We start from the raw sequence: 14,491 nt of genomic DNA on the forward strand, positions 1-14,491 counted from the left end.
TGCGGACTCAAGGGTCCCAGGTTCAATTCCGGTCAAGGACATGTACCTTGGTTGCGGGCACATCCCCAGTAGGGGGCGTGCAGGAGGCAGCTGATCGATGTTTCTCTCTCATCAATGTTTCTAACTCTCTATCCCTCTTCCCTCCTCTCTGTAAAAAATCAATAAAATATATTTAAAAAAAAAAGTTCAAAGGGGAAAATTATGTTTTATGTATTTCACCACAAAAAAATCCCCCCAAAACAAAGAAACCTTGAGCAGGCCAGTAGGCCCCAGTTCATAAGCTCCATTTCCTCCCACCCCATTTGCCCAAAGGCCAAGTCTCTGCCACCTCCACCCGGCACCTGGAGGCAGGGCAAGCCAGCTACACACAGAGCCCACATCGGAGGGACACGAGTCCCCAGAGCGGGTGCCCTCCGATCACGCCGCTTAAGCACCCTCGACCGGCGTGCTGGCCTCTGCCTGTGCAGCCTGCCCAGCAGCACCCGCTCAGGGCTGCCCACAACTCGGGTCCTCTTGTTGCCAACTGGGTTTCAAGCAGAAAGCGGAGGGGCTGGTGGAGGGGGATGGACACGGTGCTACCTCTCTGAGCCTCAGTTCCCTTTCCAAATGGGTGTCATGTCTTTGTAAGGTGTATACTAGTACAATACCTGGTGTAGACAGTAGGCACTGAAAAAAAGTTGATTCCCTATACCCCACTTTCTCAATTCAGAACAGATCTACTGCCTACACACACATCTTTCCCAGACTGCAACGTGGGCTTCTTGAGATCCCTAGGAGCCGGTGCCAAATCTGAGGAGGCACAGTGAGGGGAGGGGGGAGAGGACAGCACCTGGAAGATGCCGCTTCTGCCCCATTCTCTTCCTTTCTGGGACTCCTATTGGGTGTCAGGCCCATGAGAGACACTGGGGACACAGTGGTGGAAAGATAGGGGTGGCCACTGTCCTGGGGATTCACGCTCTACTAAGCCAGAGATCAAACAAGGGTTCTGAAGGAGATGGGGCTCCAAAGGGAGCATCGAGGGCTTTGATCCATCCCTTCAACTCCAGCTGTGCTCGGAGCCTTTGCACTGGCTGTTCCCTCCTCTCTCTGTCTCTCTCTCTCTCTGTCTCTCTCTCTCTCTCTCTCTCTCTCTCTCTCTCTCACAGGTACATTCCTTCTCCTTCAGAGCCTTGCTTAAACATCGCCTTCTAGTGAGACCTCCTTGCCTAGCCTCCTGCCCAGTCTGACCCCTTTACCTATTTTTCCTAGAACATTTCTCACATGTTGTCTCTCTGGTCCGACCCGAGGTCAGCAGGACTCTCCGGAAACCACATCCTCTATCTGGGGAGGATCCCTAGTCTTCCAGAGTAAGCACGTGCCCCAGGCCTGGCCACTCAGCACCGCCCATCATGGTGTTTAGCGACAGGCCAATTTCAACCGAGGAAAGTCAGTCCTGGGGCTTGTCCTGGGATGAATGGGAAGAAGTGCTCTCCCCCTTGGAGCTGAACGCCTCTGGCAGGGAGGCCCACACCTGGAAGGCTGGCCTGACAGGCTGGCAGGGCAAATCCCCCAAACCCATCTGTGCCAAACAAAGCCAAAGGCCTTATACTTTTCACTTATGGAAGCCAATAATTTCCTTAGGGCTGGTGCTAGTTAAAGGGAGGTTGTGTCACATGTGTCTGGTTTGGTCTGAGTAATTCATACTGCCCCCCGCCCCCCCCCTCCCCGCCCCCCGGACAAAGGACTGCAGCCCAAGTCGGCTCTCTCCTTACGTGGCCCAGCACAGCCCAGGCCTGTCCCCCAGCGTGGTCCTGAGGTGGCGGGTACCTGCGGGAGGGGCTGGCTACAGGACCTCCCCCAGCACCTAGCGCAGCACCTGGCACAGAGAGGGACAGGAGGGACAGAGAAATGTCAGTATCCCAGGCTGGGCAAGCCAGGTTTCTGACCCATTCCTAATCCTTTCCTCTTCTCAACCCCTCCAAAAACATGTGCTTGAAGGAAGACACAGATACACACCCAAACCCCTGCTGCATGAGCTGTGGCAGCCCAGGCAGGGGCAGTGCGGGGCCTCGCTGCCTCCTGACCTTGGGCACAGCCCGCCTCCTTGGCAACTCTTATCTGCAGTCCAGGAAGTTGCTGCAGCCGCCCTATTGGGCTCTGACACTTTATGACCCTGTGAAAGAACCCAGCTGGCCCCACGGCACTCAGGACCTGGAACAGGGGGTGTAGGAGTTGGGCCTTCTAGGGGTGCAGGCCTCCAGCCTCAGGGCTCTTTGGACAGGCGTGTGTTCTGGTTAAACACGCCCAGACCTGGAGCTGGGGGTGACCCTCTTGTTCCCACCTGTGCTGCTGTGCCAGCATAGGCACCCCACCTGAGGCCAGCCTGCTAGAGCCCAGAACAATACCAGCAGGACAAGACTGTCCCAACCTCGAGCCATAGAGGGAAGGGCGACTGGGGGGCTGCAGGGGAGCGGCTGGGGACCGCACCCCTTCTGGACACGTCCATAAAACGGGGCCTCCCTGGCTCTGATTTGGGCAGGACGCAGAGCCCCCCACCTGCGCCCGGAATGCCTACGGGCAGGGAAGGCCTGCTGTGCCCATCTATTTAACGTGGGGCAATGTGCTGCTATTCAAATGGGGGAATTAGTGATGAATGGGGGAAATTGTTTCTCCCTCTGTCCCATCTCCAGAAGAAGACAAAAACCCCTTTTACCTCGGCAAACAATGCCCTTATGTGGGCGCCAGCGCCCTGCAGCCTGCACAAGCCCAGCTCTGTGCGAGCCGCCAATCGCCACACCAGGCTCCAGGGCCACAGCCAGTGGCACCCTCTCCCAGTGTGAGACCCACACTGGCTCCCAAGGTGGGCTGGTCCGCCATCCCCGGGACCATGGGCATATGGCCATGCCAGCCCAGCCGGCCTGGTGCAGGCTGCCTTCTGTGGGCAGAGGCGCAGCTGCTGGAGACAGTGCCTCCCTCCTTCATGGCTCCATCGCAGCAGCAGCAGCAGCAGCAGCAGCCGGGCAGGGGAGAACAGGGGACATCAATAATTCACACACAAAGGAGAAGGGTGGGGGAGTGCAGCGTGCTGGAGCCAGCAGCCCCACCGTGCCTGGGCCAGGGAGGTGTGAGCACCAGAGGAGCCGGGCTGGATGTCTGAAGAGCCGGCCCCTTTCTCCTCCCTCAGCCAGAGTGGCTTTGGGCTGCAGTCTGGGGCAGACTTTGCTCTGAATTTGGGGTGTGCACCTCGCTGGGCTGGCCTCCGCCTGCTTTGACAAAGGCCAGTGGCCTAGGCCGTGTTTACATGATGCATAGTTCCCTGGGAGTGCTCGGCTCCTGGCTGGCTACCCTGCTCTTCCTCCCGGAAAGAAGGGGGAGGGCCCCGGGTTCAATGGGGGTGGGGTGGAGACACTCAGAGGCTGGGTGAGGCAGTGCCACTGGGATCCCAGCCTCATGGGTGAGGGGGTCACACTGGGCACCTGCCCCCACCATCTGGCCTCCGGGTCCTGACTGCCCGCCTGGCTGCCCCTCCTGTGCACCCCACCCATCCCTGTGGTTCCAAAGGCTCCACTCTCACCTAAAGCCACCAGCTCAGGGACACCAGCACCTCTACTCACAGCACCCGCCTTCCTGCCTGAGCTTTTGTGACTCATTCCTTAAGCAGGTGCCAACTCTGAGCAGGGCTGTCCAATAGACACAGAATGCGAGCCACACCTGGGAAATTTTCAATTTTCTAGTAGCCACATTAAAAAAGTGAAAAGACATAGGCAGAATGAATTTTAACAACCTGTTTTGTTTAACCCAATATATCTAAAACATTGTGATTTCAACAAGTGATTACTACTGTGTTAAAACTGAGGTATTTTACATTCTCTTTCCATGCTAACTTTGAAACTCCCTGTTTCAGAGTTATGCACAGGACAGCACACCTCCGTTTTCATGAGCCCTTTTCAATGGCCTCTGTGGCTCCTGTATTAGACAGTGCCGACCTAGATTTCTGTGACTTCCACCTGAAACAAAAATGATTTCTCTCAGTGCAGATCCTGGCCCCTAGAGAGGTGTCCAAGCTGGAGAGGAGAGTTGGGGTCTTGGGGCAGCGGGCCTGAGCAGGGCCAGTGAGGGCACTGGGGACGGCGCCACCTTTGGTGGGGCGGACACCAAGTCTGCGTGGAAGGCCAGCACGCCCGTCATGCCTACTGTGCATACCCACCCCCACTGCAGGCATCAGGGAGGAACCAGAGGCTCCCAGAGGGAATTCACCAGCCGTCACACTGAGCGAGCAGCAGAGCCCAGATGGGCCTCACGGCTGCCTGACTCACCCCTGGTGCTCCTTCTTCTCTAGGCCTCGGTTTACCCCATCTGTGCTATGGAGCAGACCCCACCCCTGTCCCCACCGCACGTCCTGTAGCCTCTCCCCCAGCACACACTGGCCTAAGTGCCCAGGAGGAAACAGTCCCAGGACACACTGCCTGGGTCTGTGTCTTCCCAAGGACCACACTCCCCCTGGCCCCGCCCTCTAGGCCAAGCATAGGCAGTGGAAAATCAATGCTAATTCAATGTGCAAAGCTCTAGATGAGATGCCCACTCCACCCTCCCACCCCAAAACCAATCATGTGCTCTGAGAGCAAACAAAGCCACTTCGGGCAACCATGTGTGAATGATTCATGGGGCAGGGCCCTGCCCCTGAGCCTGTGTGTGTGTGGGGGGGGGGGGGGGGAGGGGGGGGAGGGAGGCGGGGGGCGGGGGTTGTGAGGGCCAGGGAAACTGGTCTGGGTTCGGTGGATCCCAGTCCTTAGGTCAGAGTGATGACGCCAACGTGGCCCTGGTCACTTCCTGGTTCCTGGGAAAGTTGCCCTTGGACAGGCTCAGGGTGGCAATGCCTCTCCTTCATGCCCTCCCCCAGCACAGCAGGGCCTTCCGCAGAGGGTCAGCAGGCAGTGGGGTTCACATACACCCTGGGCTGAGGGGCACAGGCAGGGGCAGGCTCTGGTGTCCTGATGGCCCAGGCGAATCTGAGGTGTGTGGGGGAGGGGGGTCTCCCTCTCTCTCATCTCTCAGGCCCGAGCCTGTCCTGCATGAATTCCTCACCAGGTGTCTGGGAGCCTGAGGGGCCTGAGACCCTGGCCGCCTGCACAAGGCCAGGGCTGTGCGGGCCTGGCCTGCTCCTGGGATAAAGGATCCCTCAGTGCTGTCTCCCAGCCTCTCTTCGTCTTCGGTGTCCAGAGACCAGGACAGCCCAGCATTGTCTGTGCTGCCTGCAGCCCAGCTGATGATGGACACTTTCCTGTGACCCAGGACTGCCAGGGTGGCCCGTGGCCAATTCCCGGAAGGGCTTGGGCCCCCAGTTCTCTGTTCCTGGGGGGAGGGGAGGGCAGGAGGCCACTGCCTCTCCATCCGGTGTGGATATTTAGAGCCTTAAATAGGAGCAACAGCTCTTGCTCTAGAATGAGGAGGGTGATCTGTAGCCGGAGGAGGCGGCCCAGACCCAGTTTCCAGCCTCACCTCAGACAAGTGGGGTCAGGGGCAGGACAGGGCAAGATGTGCCTGTGAGGGGGAGAGAAGAAGGCTCAGCTTAAAAGCCCACCGCAGGAAAAGGACGGCTGTGGTGAAGCGGCCACAATCCTCCCACCATGTGACAATGACCAGGGTGGATGCCCAACCTCGGGTGTGGGGCCGTGGGAGTTGGCTGCATAGGCCATGGAATCCTATGGCCCCTGGAGGGGGAGAGCTGCTCCAACCCCAGAGGTGACCCCGTGGGAGGGCGGACACCGTCTGCAGAGGACACTAGCAGTGGCCAAGGCTCAGGGGTAATGCGGTGACTGAGTCTGCCTGGCCCGGCCCCAACTCTCACTCTCCCCTTCAGCACCAGCACATGGTCCCCTGCCCGTTCCCTCGCACGAGCAGCTTCCACCACTGGCTGAGAACACTCCTGGGGCACCCATGGTTGCCTGGCACAGTGACTGCCCAAACAGCTGGACAGCAGAACAAATCTGCAGCTGAGCTTGGGACAGATCTGGGGTTTGCAGATCAAGGAGCAAGATTTGGGGTTCCCTGACGGGCTCTGGCACATGTGGGTGGGGAATGGGATGGGAACTCAGGAGAAACTGGGGGTATCCGGACCCTCCACGCCCAGCTCCCTTTCCAAAGAGATAAAACTCTAGGGCCGTGGCCGGCAAACTCATTAGTCAACAGAGCCAAATATCAACAGTACGACGGTTGAAATTTCTTTTGAGAGCCAAATTTTTTAAACTTAAACTATGTAGGTAGGTACATTGTTATTAACTTAATTAGGGTACTCCTAAGGCTTAGGGAGAGCCACACTCAAGGGGCCAAAGAGCCGCGTGTGGCTCGGGAGCCGCAGTTTGCCAACCACGGCTCTAGGGGACTGAGAGCAGGGGCTCAAGGCACTGGTGTGAGTGTTGAATAGAAAGCTGTGGTGAGAACCCTACAGGGTGCCGGGGGCAGAGGGGACCAAGAGAGACCTGAACAGGTGAGGAGGCAGGACTGGACCAAGCAAGGAGGGACCATAGCAGCTGGCAGAGGTGAGGAGGACGACTCTTCAGTCTGTGCTGATCCACCTACAGCCCCTCAGCCTGTGGCCATGGACCCCAGCCTCTGCTCCTTCGGTGAGCCGCTCGCACCAGCCTGGCCACCTCAGAGGAAACGACCCTATAACCGCTCACTGAGCCTCCCCCGGCACCAGGGGTGTGCTGAGCCCTGCCCACCATCACCCAGTCTTCACCCATCGTAAGTGAGGGGAAGTGATGTGGCCCAGGCCACACAGCCAGGGAGGAGGGAGTGGAGGCAGGATCCGAGGTTGGTGGCTGGGACCTGGGGCCTGCACACATCCCCCCACCCCCACCCCAAGACCACTGTGGGGGTCGGGGGAGCAGGGCAGAGCAGAGGCCCTGCCGGTGAGGAAAGGAGAGGCACCGCCACTGTAACTACTGGGCCCAGGGCAAGCAAGTCACACACCTGCCCCCGGGGACTGCCCTGCCGCCCACTTCGCATTTCTGGGCAGTGGAGGGCCCACCTGAGGGGAGCAAGTCGGGAGGCAGAAAGCCTTGGTCTCACAAAGAGCTTCTGAGGACACAGAACTAACGGTTATCGTCACCCAGGCCACACTAGAGGCAGGAGCCAGGGGTCAGAGGGGCGCAACTTGCTTTAAGACCACACTGCAGGGGCGGGGCAGGCCAGGGCCCCCTCAGGAGAGCCACAGCAGAGTTCCAGGGGCCCACCTGCAGGGAGCCGTGTCCAGTTCAGACCTCAGGCCCACAGAGGTGACTCCACCCCTCTCCATGTTCCCAGCATTCTCGCAGGCCACACCCTTGCCTGCGTACGAAGCTTCTGGAGACAAGCGACCCAGGGGCCCCAATCCTGGCCTTCAGCATCTTCCTCCCTCCCAGGCCTCCTCCTGACGTGGATGCCTCAGGCCGGCTCCAGCTGCCTTCAGCATCACACCCGCATGGCCTGCTCCGAGAGGCTTTCACTGGCCCAGTCTCTGCCCCTGGTTACTCAAAAGCCACTTGTTGATCACTTCTGGGGGGTGCACTTAGGATTCAAGCCTTAGTCCTGAGGACGCTCCCTGAGGCACTGTTTGTTTTTTTAAATATGTCTTCATTTACTTTTTAGAGGGGAAAGATAGAAACATCGGTGAGGTGAGAGAGAAACATCGATTGGTTACCTCCCACAGGCGCCCTGACCAGGGCTGGGGATGGAGCCTGTAACTGAGGCATGTGCCCTTGACTGGAATCGAACCGGACCCTTCAGTCCAAAGGCTGGTGCTCTACCCACTGAGCCAAACCAGCTAGGGCAAGGCCCTGCTTTTAATGAAGCAAAAGGGGGACTTAAATGTCCTTCGGCATGAGTGGCCTGAACATTGGTTCTGGAGTCAGAGAGGCTGTGGTCTGGGCAGGCTATTCCTTCTCGGTAGGAAGAGCAGAGTCATGGCCCTGACTCACAGGGTCCCCGCCTGTCACCAGCTGGGGACCCAGCACACAGAGGGCCCAGGAAGGGGCCCCCAGTCACTGAACTAACCAAACCACCTTTAAAAATGCCACTTCAGTCACAGGGGCAGACGCAAACGACATTAAGTGGAAAAAAAGATGGCTGCAACGACGTGGTCCCCTCCCCACTTTTTGAAGAAAATGATTGATTATACACACGGAGAAGATCAAGAAAAATATGCCCCAAACATTGGTCTTTTTTATTTTCTTTTTTTTTCCTCCTCTATCTTTTTCTAAATTTTTTACATTGAATGTAATACTTTAGAAATAAGGAGAAAAATAAGATACATTTCTACGGAGATGCCCCTTTTGCCCTCAGAAAGCTTATAGCCCCAAGGGCAGGCTCCTTCAAGGCAGGGTGGGCTTACGGTTGTCTGCATGTCACGGTGGAGGCTCGCTATTCCCATGACAGACCTGATGACGAGCCTGAAAGAACCAAAGGCCTCACAGCCCGGCAATGGGCACTGGAGGGGAGGCCCAGGCCTGCGGGTCAGCTGGCTCCCTTTCCCCAGAGGGAAGGAAGCTCTGAGGCCCCGTGGGTCCCAGAGGCCGAGGCTAGAGGAGCGTCTCATCTGAGACACTCAAACAAGAGGCCCTGGAACGCCCCAGGACACCACCCAGCCGGCAGCTCCTGGTGACCCTGCAGGAAAAAGGAAGCAGGACCCTCAGTTCTCCTGGTGCTGATTTCCTGTCTGCCCGGGGGGTGAGTAATGTCCGCTCCCCACCCCCATCGTCCCTTCTGAAGGCCGGGCCTCACATTTTCCGTTCAGGAAGGGGCAGAGCAAGGGGCCTGGTGAAGCACATTGAGGAAAGGGAAGGCGGGGCCTGGCCTGGCGCTGCCTGCTGGAGTGGGGACCTGGCCTCGCCACATACCTGACGGCCAGGGGGCCTGCTGGCTCACCGGCCTGCGTGCCTGCCCTCGTTCACTCTTGCATTCACTCATTCATTCAACAGACATTTTGATCCACCTGCTCTGGGCCAGGCCCTGTGCTCTCAGGGTGCTCATGGTATCCGGGAAGAGACGGGCATCAGATAATCCACTGGCAGAGCGTAATTACAGACCTACATGCTGTTCAGGCCCAAGTCAGCACCAGACCACAGTATCTCTGGGCAAAGTCTCAACAGCTGATTTCTCCCAGGCATCCTCTCTCCAACCCCAAAAGGCAGCCCTCGGCCAGAGTGCTTTTCCAGGCAGCTGTGTCAAGACCAGAGTGCTGTCTGGACTCCCCAGAAAGCGCAAAGCCTCAGCAGGCTTAGCGGTGGCCTGGAGGGGTCTTGGCTGCGTGTGAGCAGCACGGAGGGGTCACTCTGGGCCCCTGAAAAGGCAATGCTCTGGGTGTGTGGGGGGCCTCCTGTGTTTCCCAGGCTTCCGTGCCCGTTTCTGGGGAAGAGAGGAACAACTGTTTTTTAAAAATATATATATTTTATTGATTTTTTTACAGAGAGGAAGGGAGAGGGATAGAGAGTCAGAAACATCGATCAGCTGCCTCCTGCACACCCCCTACTGGGGATGTGCCCGCAACCAAGGTACATGCCCTTGACCGGAATCGAACCTGGGACCCCTCAGTCCGCAGGCCGACGCTCTATCCACTGAGCCAAACCGGTTAGGGCAGGAACAACTATTTATCGAGACCTGGTCCCCAGAACCTCACACATGGCCTTGACGCGTGCCAAGGAGGAAGAGGGCAGCCTGCGCACCTCCTGCCTCAGGCCAGGTGCCCAAATCCGCTCCCTCATCCTGTTTCCTCTCCTGACAGGAGACAAGGGTGATGTGCTCGCCACGGCAGCTACAGCCCTTGAGGAAGTGCCTTGCAAGTGGTGCTCCGGCCAAGTGCTGTGATTTCAGGGAGCTGGGAATGGCTGCAGAGAGACCTGGGAGGTAAAGCCTTGCAGGCAATGGAGGGGGGGCTCGGGGAAGAAAAATAGGCTTACTTCCCTGCACGCACACTCCCACTGGCCGCACACTCCCACCGGCCGGCAAACCTCAGAAAAGCTGGGGGGAGGGGAGCTGGCCTGGTTATCACTCATCCCTGGGTCTCAGCCCTGGGACTGCCCTGCCTTCATCTGCCTTTGTTAAAACTTGAAAAGTGAGGAGGAGGAGGAGGAGGGAAAAACCCAACTTGTCCTCAACAAGGGGCAGACCTATACCCTCTCTGGTAGGTCTCAAAAAAGTAGTTCCTCTATTCATCCAGACCACGAGTATTCAGCAGTCCCCTCCAGTGTGCCTGGCATGCAGCTCCAGTCACTGGGACGGAGCAGAGAGCAACACTGACACGGTCCACATCTCAGAGCTCACGGTGGGGGCCTCAGACATCATCGTTCCAACTTGCCACCTCCATGGGTTAGAGATGGTCAGTGGGCCTGGGGAAGCTTCTGGACGAAGGCATATGAGCAGGGAGTGGAGACCGTGGAGGCTGTGGCTGGGTGTGGAGTGCAGCGCCAACCAGAGCTCCTGCTTGGCCTGTCCCCACCTTCGTTAACACGAGGGGACATGAGAACACCCTGCAGCCCCGATGGTCTCCCACTGACTCCCTGACGGGAGCAGGAGCTCAGGCTGTGTCTGCACTCTAAGTACCTTCAGAGAAGGACGCTGGCTGCATGCCACTGTGGGGGCTGGAGGGCTGGACGAGGACTCCGGGCTGGGGCTGTGTCAGCCAAAACCCTTTGGGAGCCCACTGCTTTGGTCTGACATGGCAGTCACCAACAGATCTGGGACCAGAAGGGCCAGCAGGCTGGTCATTCTCAAGGCCTGCGACCCCCTGCACTGGGCTTAGGTTGGCCTCTGGCCAGCACATCAGCCCACAGCCTCCAGACACAGCCTCTGATTAAATAATTAAATTGATGGTATCATGGTCAACACCATCCTCCCTGTCTCCAGCTCTGGCTGCCCGCCCTGATAAACACCCATGTTCTGTCAGCAGGCCAGCCTGCCTCAGCCCCAGCACCCAGGCCAGGAGGGACCTGAATGGCAGGGGGCGAGGTGAGGGGAATATTAGTGACCACACCCAGGTTGGGCTCCCCACAAGGCTCCTGGGGGACCAGCTGCAGGACATGCTGACCCCACCAGCCTCTTTGCGCTTCTCTCTGCTTCATCTTCATGATTCTGCTGCCTCTGGGCAGCGGGCCAATGATGCTGAGGAAGCCCCGTGACCACCACAGAAACACTCCCTTCTGCTCCCTGATCTCGGAGGGCCCCAAATCACCAAATCTCCCTGGAACTGTCTCCAACAGAGGCCACACCTCCGAGGGTGGTTGTGGGGAACAACACCACAAGACTTGTCTGAGAATAAGCTGGGGCCCCATTCAGTCCTACTACTCTGAGTTTGAAAAAAAATAAAATAAATGTTCTGGCCCTAGATGGTTTGGCTCAGTGGATAAAGTGTCAGCCTGCAGACTGAAGGGTCCCGGGTTTGATTCTGGTCAAGGGCACATGCCGGGGTTACAGGCTTGATCCCCAGTAGGGGGTGTACAGGAGGCAGCCAATCAATGATTCTCTCTCATCATTAATGTTTCTATCTCTCTCCCTCTCCTTTCCTCTCTGAAATCAATAAAAATATAAAAAATAAATAAAATACTCTCCTTCTTTAAAAAAAACATGTTCTGGGTTCTTCTTGGGAAAATATAACTGACGCCCTAGGCTGAGCGTTGTTGTAGGGGCCCTTGGTGTAGCCTTTGGGTGTGGCTCTCAATCACCTCAGCTGAGGAGGGAGGTCAGCTGTTGGGCACTTCCCAGCCTCAGGCCCCCAGCAGCATGTGGCGGCCTCGGCCCAGGTCCCCACCTGCTGGGAAAGCTGGAAGGTAGTACTGGTCTGGAGGCTGGAAGCACAAGGGGTCGTGCTGACCTCACGAGGTAGCAAGGCACAAAAGCCTTTTCTTTCCCAGCAGCCTTGCACCCTCTTCTCAAAGAAGCACCTCCTGAGCTCCCCAGGCCCTGGCCCAGCCACCCAGCTGCCTCCGGGCGGAGTCTCCGCCCAGACAAAGCCGGATTCAGGTCTGAGAAAGCAGTCAGAGGCGAGCGGTTCTGCCATGGAGATGAACTTTGACCCAAACGGCAAGGCTCCTACCCCTTATTTACTCTTTAAGGCTAACCCGTTTCACAGAGTTAACATTACACCCCTTTTTAACCCTGCACCTCCCTCTCACATTCCAGGCCCCGACCTTCGACCCCTCCTAATTGCCAGCTCTACACCCCAGTTCTCTGAGGCCTGGTGTGGCTCATCCCCTACCCCCAGTCACCTCCTCCCCAGAAAACGGAACCCAGCCAGGACACTGACCATAGGTGCCCCCTGAGGCCAACCACTGCACCTAACTGAGGCAGGCACTGGAGCCCCTGTGCCCAGCATCCGGGGCCGCCACGAGGGGGCACTGGAGTAGACTTCTGGGCGTGACTTCTGAGCCCAACTCTCCCACCCCAAAGAGGAAGTCTCTCTTCTCAGGGAGGCTGGAGGTGGTGCCTGGCAGGCCCTGGAGGCAGCAGGGCCAGGGTTAGGGAAGAGTCCAGACAGCTCCTCAGCCCGGCCACATCTCATCCCCAGGGACCGGGGGCACGTGGACAAGTGCACGGCCTGCTCCATCGCCAGGTGACAGGCAGGGACCCTGTCCCTACAGCCTTCCCTCGGAGCGACAGAAGCCTGGCGTTGCTTTCACTGCTGTACAAATGAACTGTTCCGGGCCAAGCACACTGTTAACCATCCCAGACCTGAATCGTGGTAACTTAGAAATCACATCAGCTCCTGAGCATCAGGACAAACAAGCCGGCATGATGCCCGCCGTCAGGCGACCAGTCCCCGAGAGCCATTCATTTATCTTTGGGAGGAATGACGTGGTCTCCCTGGAACCGGGAGCCGGGCAGCGGGGCCCACGGAGATGTGGAGAACACTGTGGGGGCACCTGTAAGCCTGGGCCCCCCCCAGAGGTCCTGGCCCAGATTCCTAGGCCCCTGTTGTCCTGCACGGCCTCTCCCCCACCAGCCACCGAGAGACACTCACCGTCCTCTTGGCTGTGGAGGTTCTGCGGGCTCCGCATCCTCTCGTCCTGGCTGGGACTCAGGCTGGAGGCCAGGTGTGGGTCAGCTGACATCCATGTGGAGTCGTTCATATCAAAATCTTCACTGCTCACAGAAGTTTCATCCTGATCAGGGACAAAGAAGGTGGGTGTTCAACAGGGATGGGCTCTCAGTAGCCCTTAGGCCACCCTGTGAGTGAAGCCCAGGGCCCGTGGGCATTTGCCAGAGCTCTGGAGACCACAGGAGCCTCCAAACCTTGCAGAGGGGGCTGGGTTGCTCCCAGCCCCCCGTGGAAGTGGCTCGGGCTCTGGTTCCTGTCGGAAGTCAGGGCTGAGGGCCGGAGCTCTGTAATTGAAGACAATTACGAGGTCTCGCATCCTGTAGGGGCGGATGGCAGGGCCTGGCTCTTACCCTGCGAGCCAAGGTTGAAACAAGCACCGTAAACAAAGGCCACGGCTCCCTGCTCCCTACCCACAGCCTGGGGAGGAGGGCTCACTGTGAACAGGGCCAGGCAGCCAGAAGTGGGTAGCAGGACATGCTGGGCACCTCCCAGGCCAAGCCAATCGTCCCACCAGGCCTACCACCCTGACCCCCATGGAGCATGCATGGAATTCCTTTCTCCCACTCCCCCGGCCCAGAGGACATTTCTGTCTTCCTTCTTCCTAACCTTTGCTGTGCTTCAAAGATATGCTCTTGGGCAGCTTCCAGAGCTGAAAAGGCCAGCCCCAGAAGTGTAGAGAAGGAAGGGGGTGGGGCAGGCAAGGGTTCAGATCAGACCGCAAAGGGGGTTCGACTCAAGGGCCTAGGGGACCGCTAGGGCCTTCCAAACAGCCGGAGGGCCTGCTAGAGAGGAGAGCCTGCTGGGAGGACCACGCCTGCCTCCTCTCCCCTCACTGGCTTCAGTGAGCACTTGGCCAGTCATCCGGGAACCCCTGGGGCGGGGCCCCTTCAATCCAGCCCTCCAGTGGGAAGGGACCCCACCTCCTCTGGCCCAGCCTCTTTCAGGAGCAGCAAGCAACTGTGTTTGGAGGTAGCTGTAAATCTCAGAAAGATGACCCAGCAGCTCCCACACCCCTGATTTCTGACTGCCCACTCCCCTGCCCCTCCGGCAAGATACAATGGTCTCTGTGGGCTCCCAGTAAGGACGTCTGGCAGGGCACCCCCACACCAGGCCTCCCCTCCAGGGCCTCCTCACAAACATCTCTTTTATAGTGAGCAAACACACTTTAGTTTGAACTTTCTTCTGCTGCTATCCCCGAGGCAGACACATCTGTTCTCCAAGTGCTAGGGAACCAGCCTGCCTCAGCCTCCACTCCCTCCCCCACTCCGCAGGGCTGCAGGGAGTTTCCTGGAATTTACGGCTTCTGTGCAGCAAGAGTGTGTACCCTCCGCAGCTGAATCCAGAGGACTCAAGTTGGGCCAGGACACCAGCTCTGCCCAGCTCCGGGGTCACCACACAGCACACTCAGAGCCTCAGGGGCTGGAGACCATGTATCTTCATCCC

General features: G+C 58.1%; 1 protein-coding gene across 5 annotated transcripts in view; it reads right to left on the reverse strand.

Moving 5' to 3' along the window:
* NOL4L (nucleolar protein 4 like) overlaps positions 1-14,491 on the reverse strand; it is a 126,945-nt gene that overhangs the window by 15,155 nt on the left and 97,299 nt on the right. For 2 of the 5 annotated variants that reach the window (XM_070420133.1, XM_070420135.1), the window contains one exon: positions 12,971-13,112. In XM_070420133.1, coding sequence (XP_070276234.1) covers positions 12,971-13,112 — 142 coding nt within the window. Of the gene's footprint in view, positions 1-12,970; positions 13,113-13,242; positions 13,268-13,577; positions 13,603-13,654; positions 13,709-14,491 lie in introns of those variants that run through there. The other 3 variants (XM_070420136.1, XM_070420134.1, XM_070420138.1) reach the window with 3 other exon arrangements.

The sequence above is a fragment of the Myotis yumanensis genome, unplaced genomic scaffold (genome assembly GCF_028538775.1).
Source record: "Myotis yumanensis isolate MYYU_CA2020_CCGP unplaced genomic scaffold, mMyoYum1.0.hap1 SCAF_7, whole genome shotgun sequence".
NCBI lineage: Eukaryota > Metazoa > Chordata > Mammalia > Chiroptera > Vespertilionidae > Myotis > Myotis yumanensis.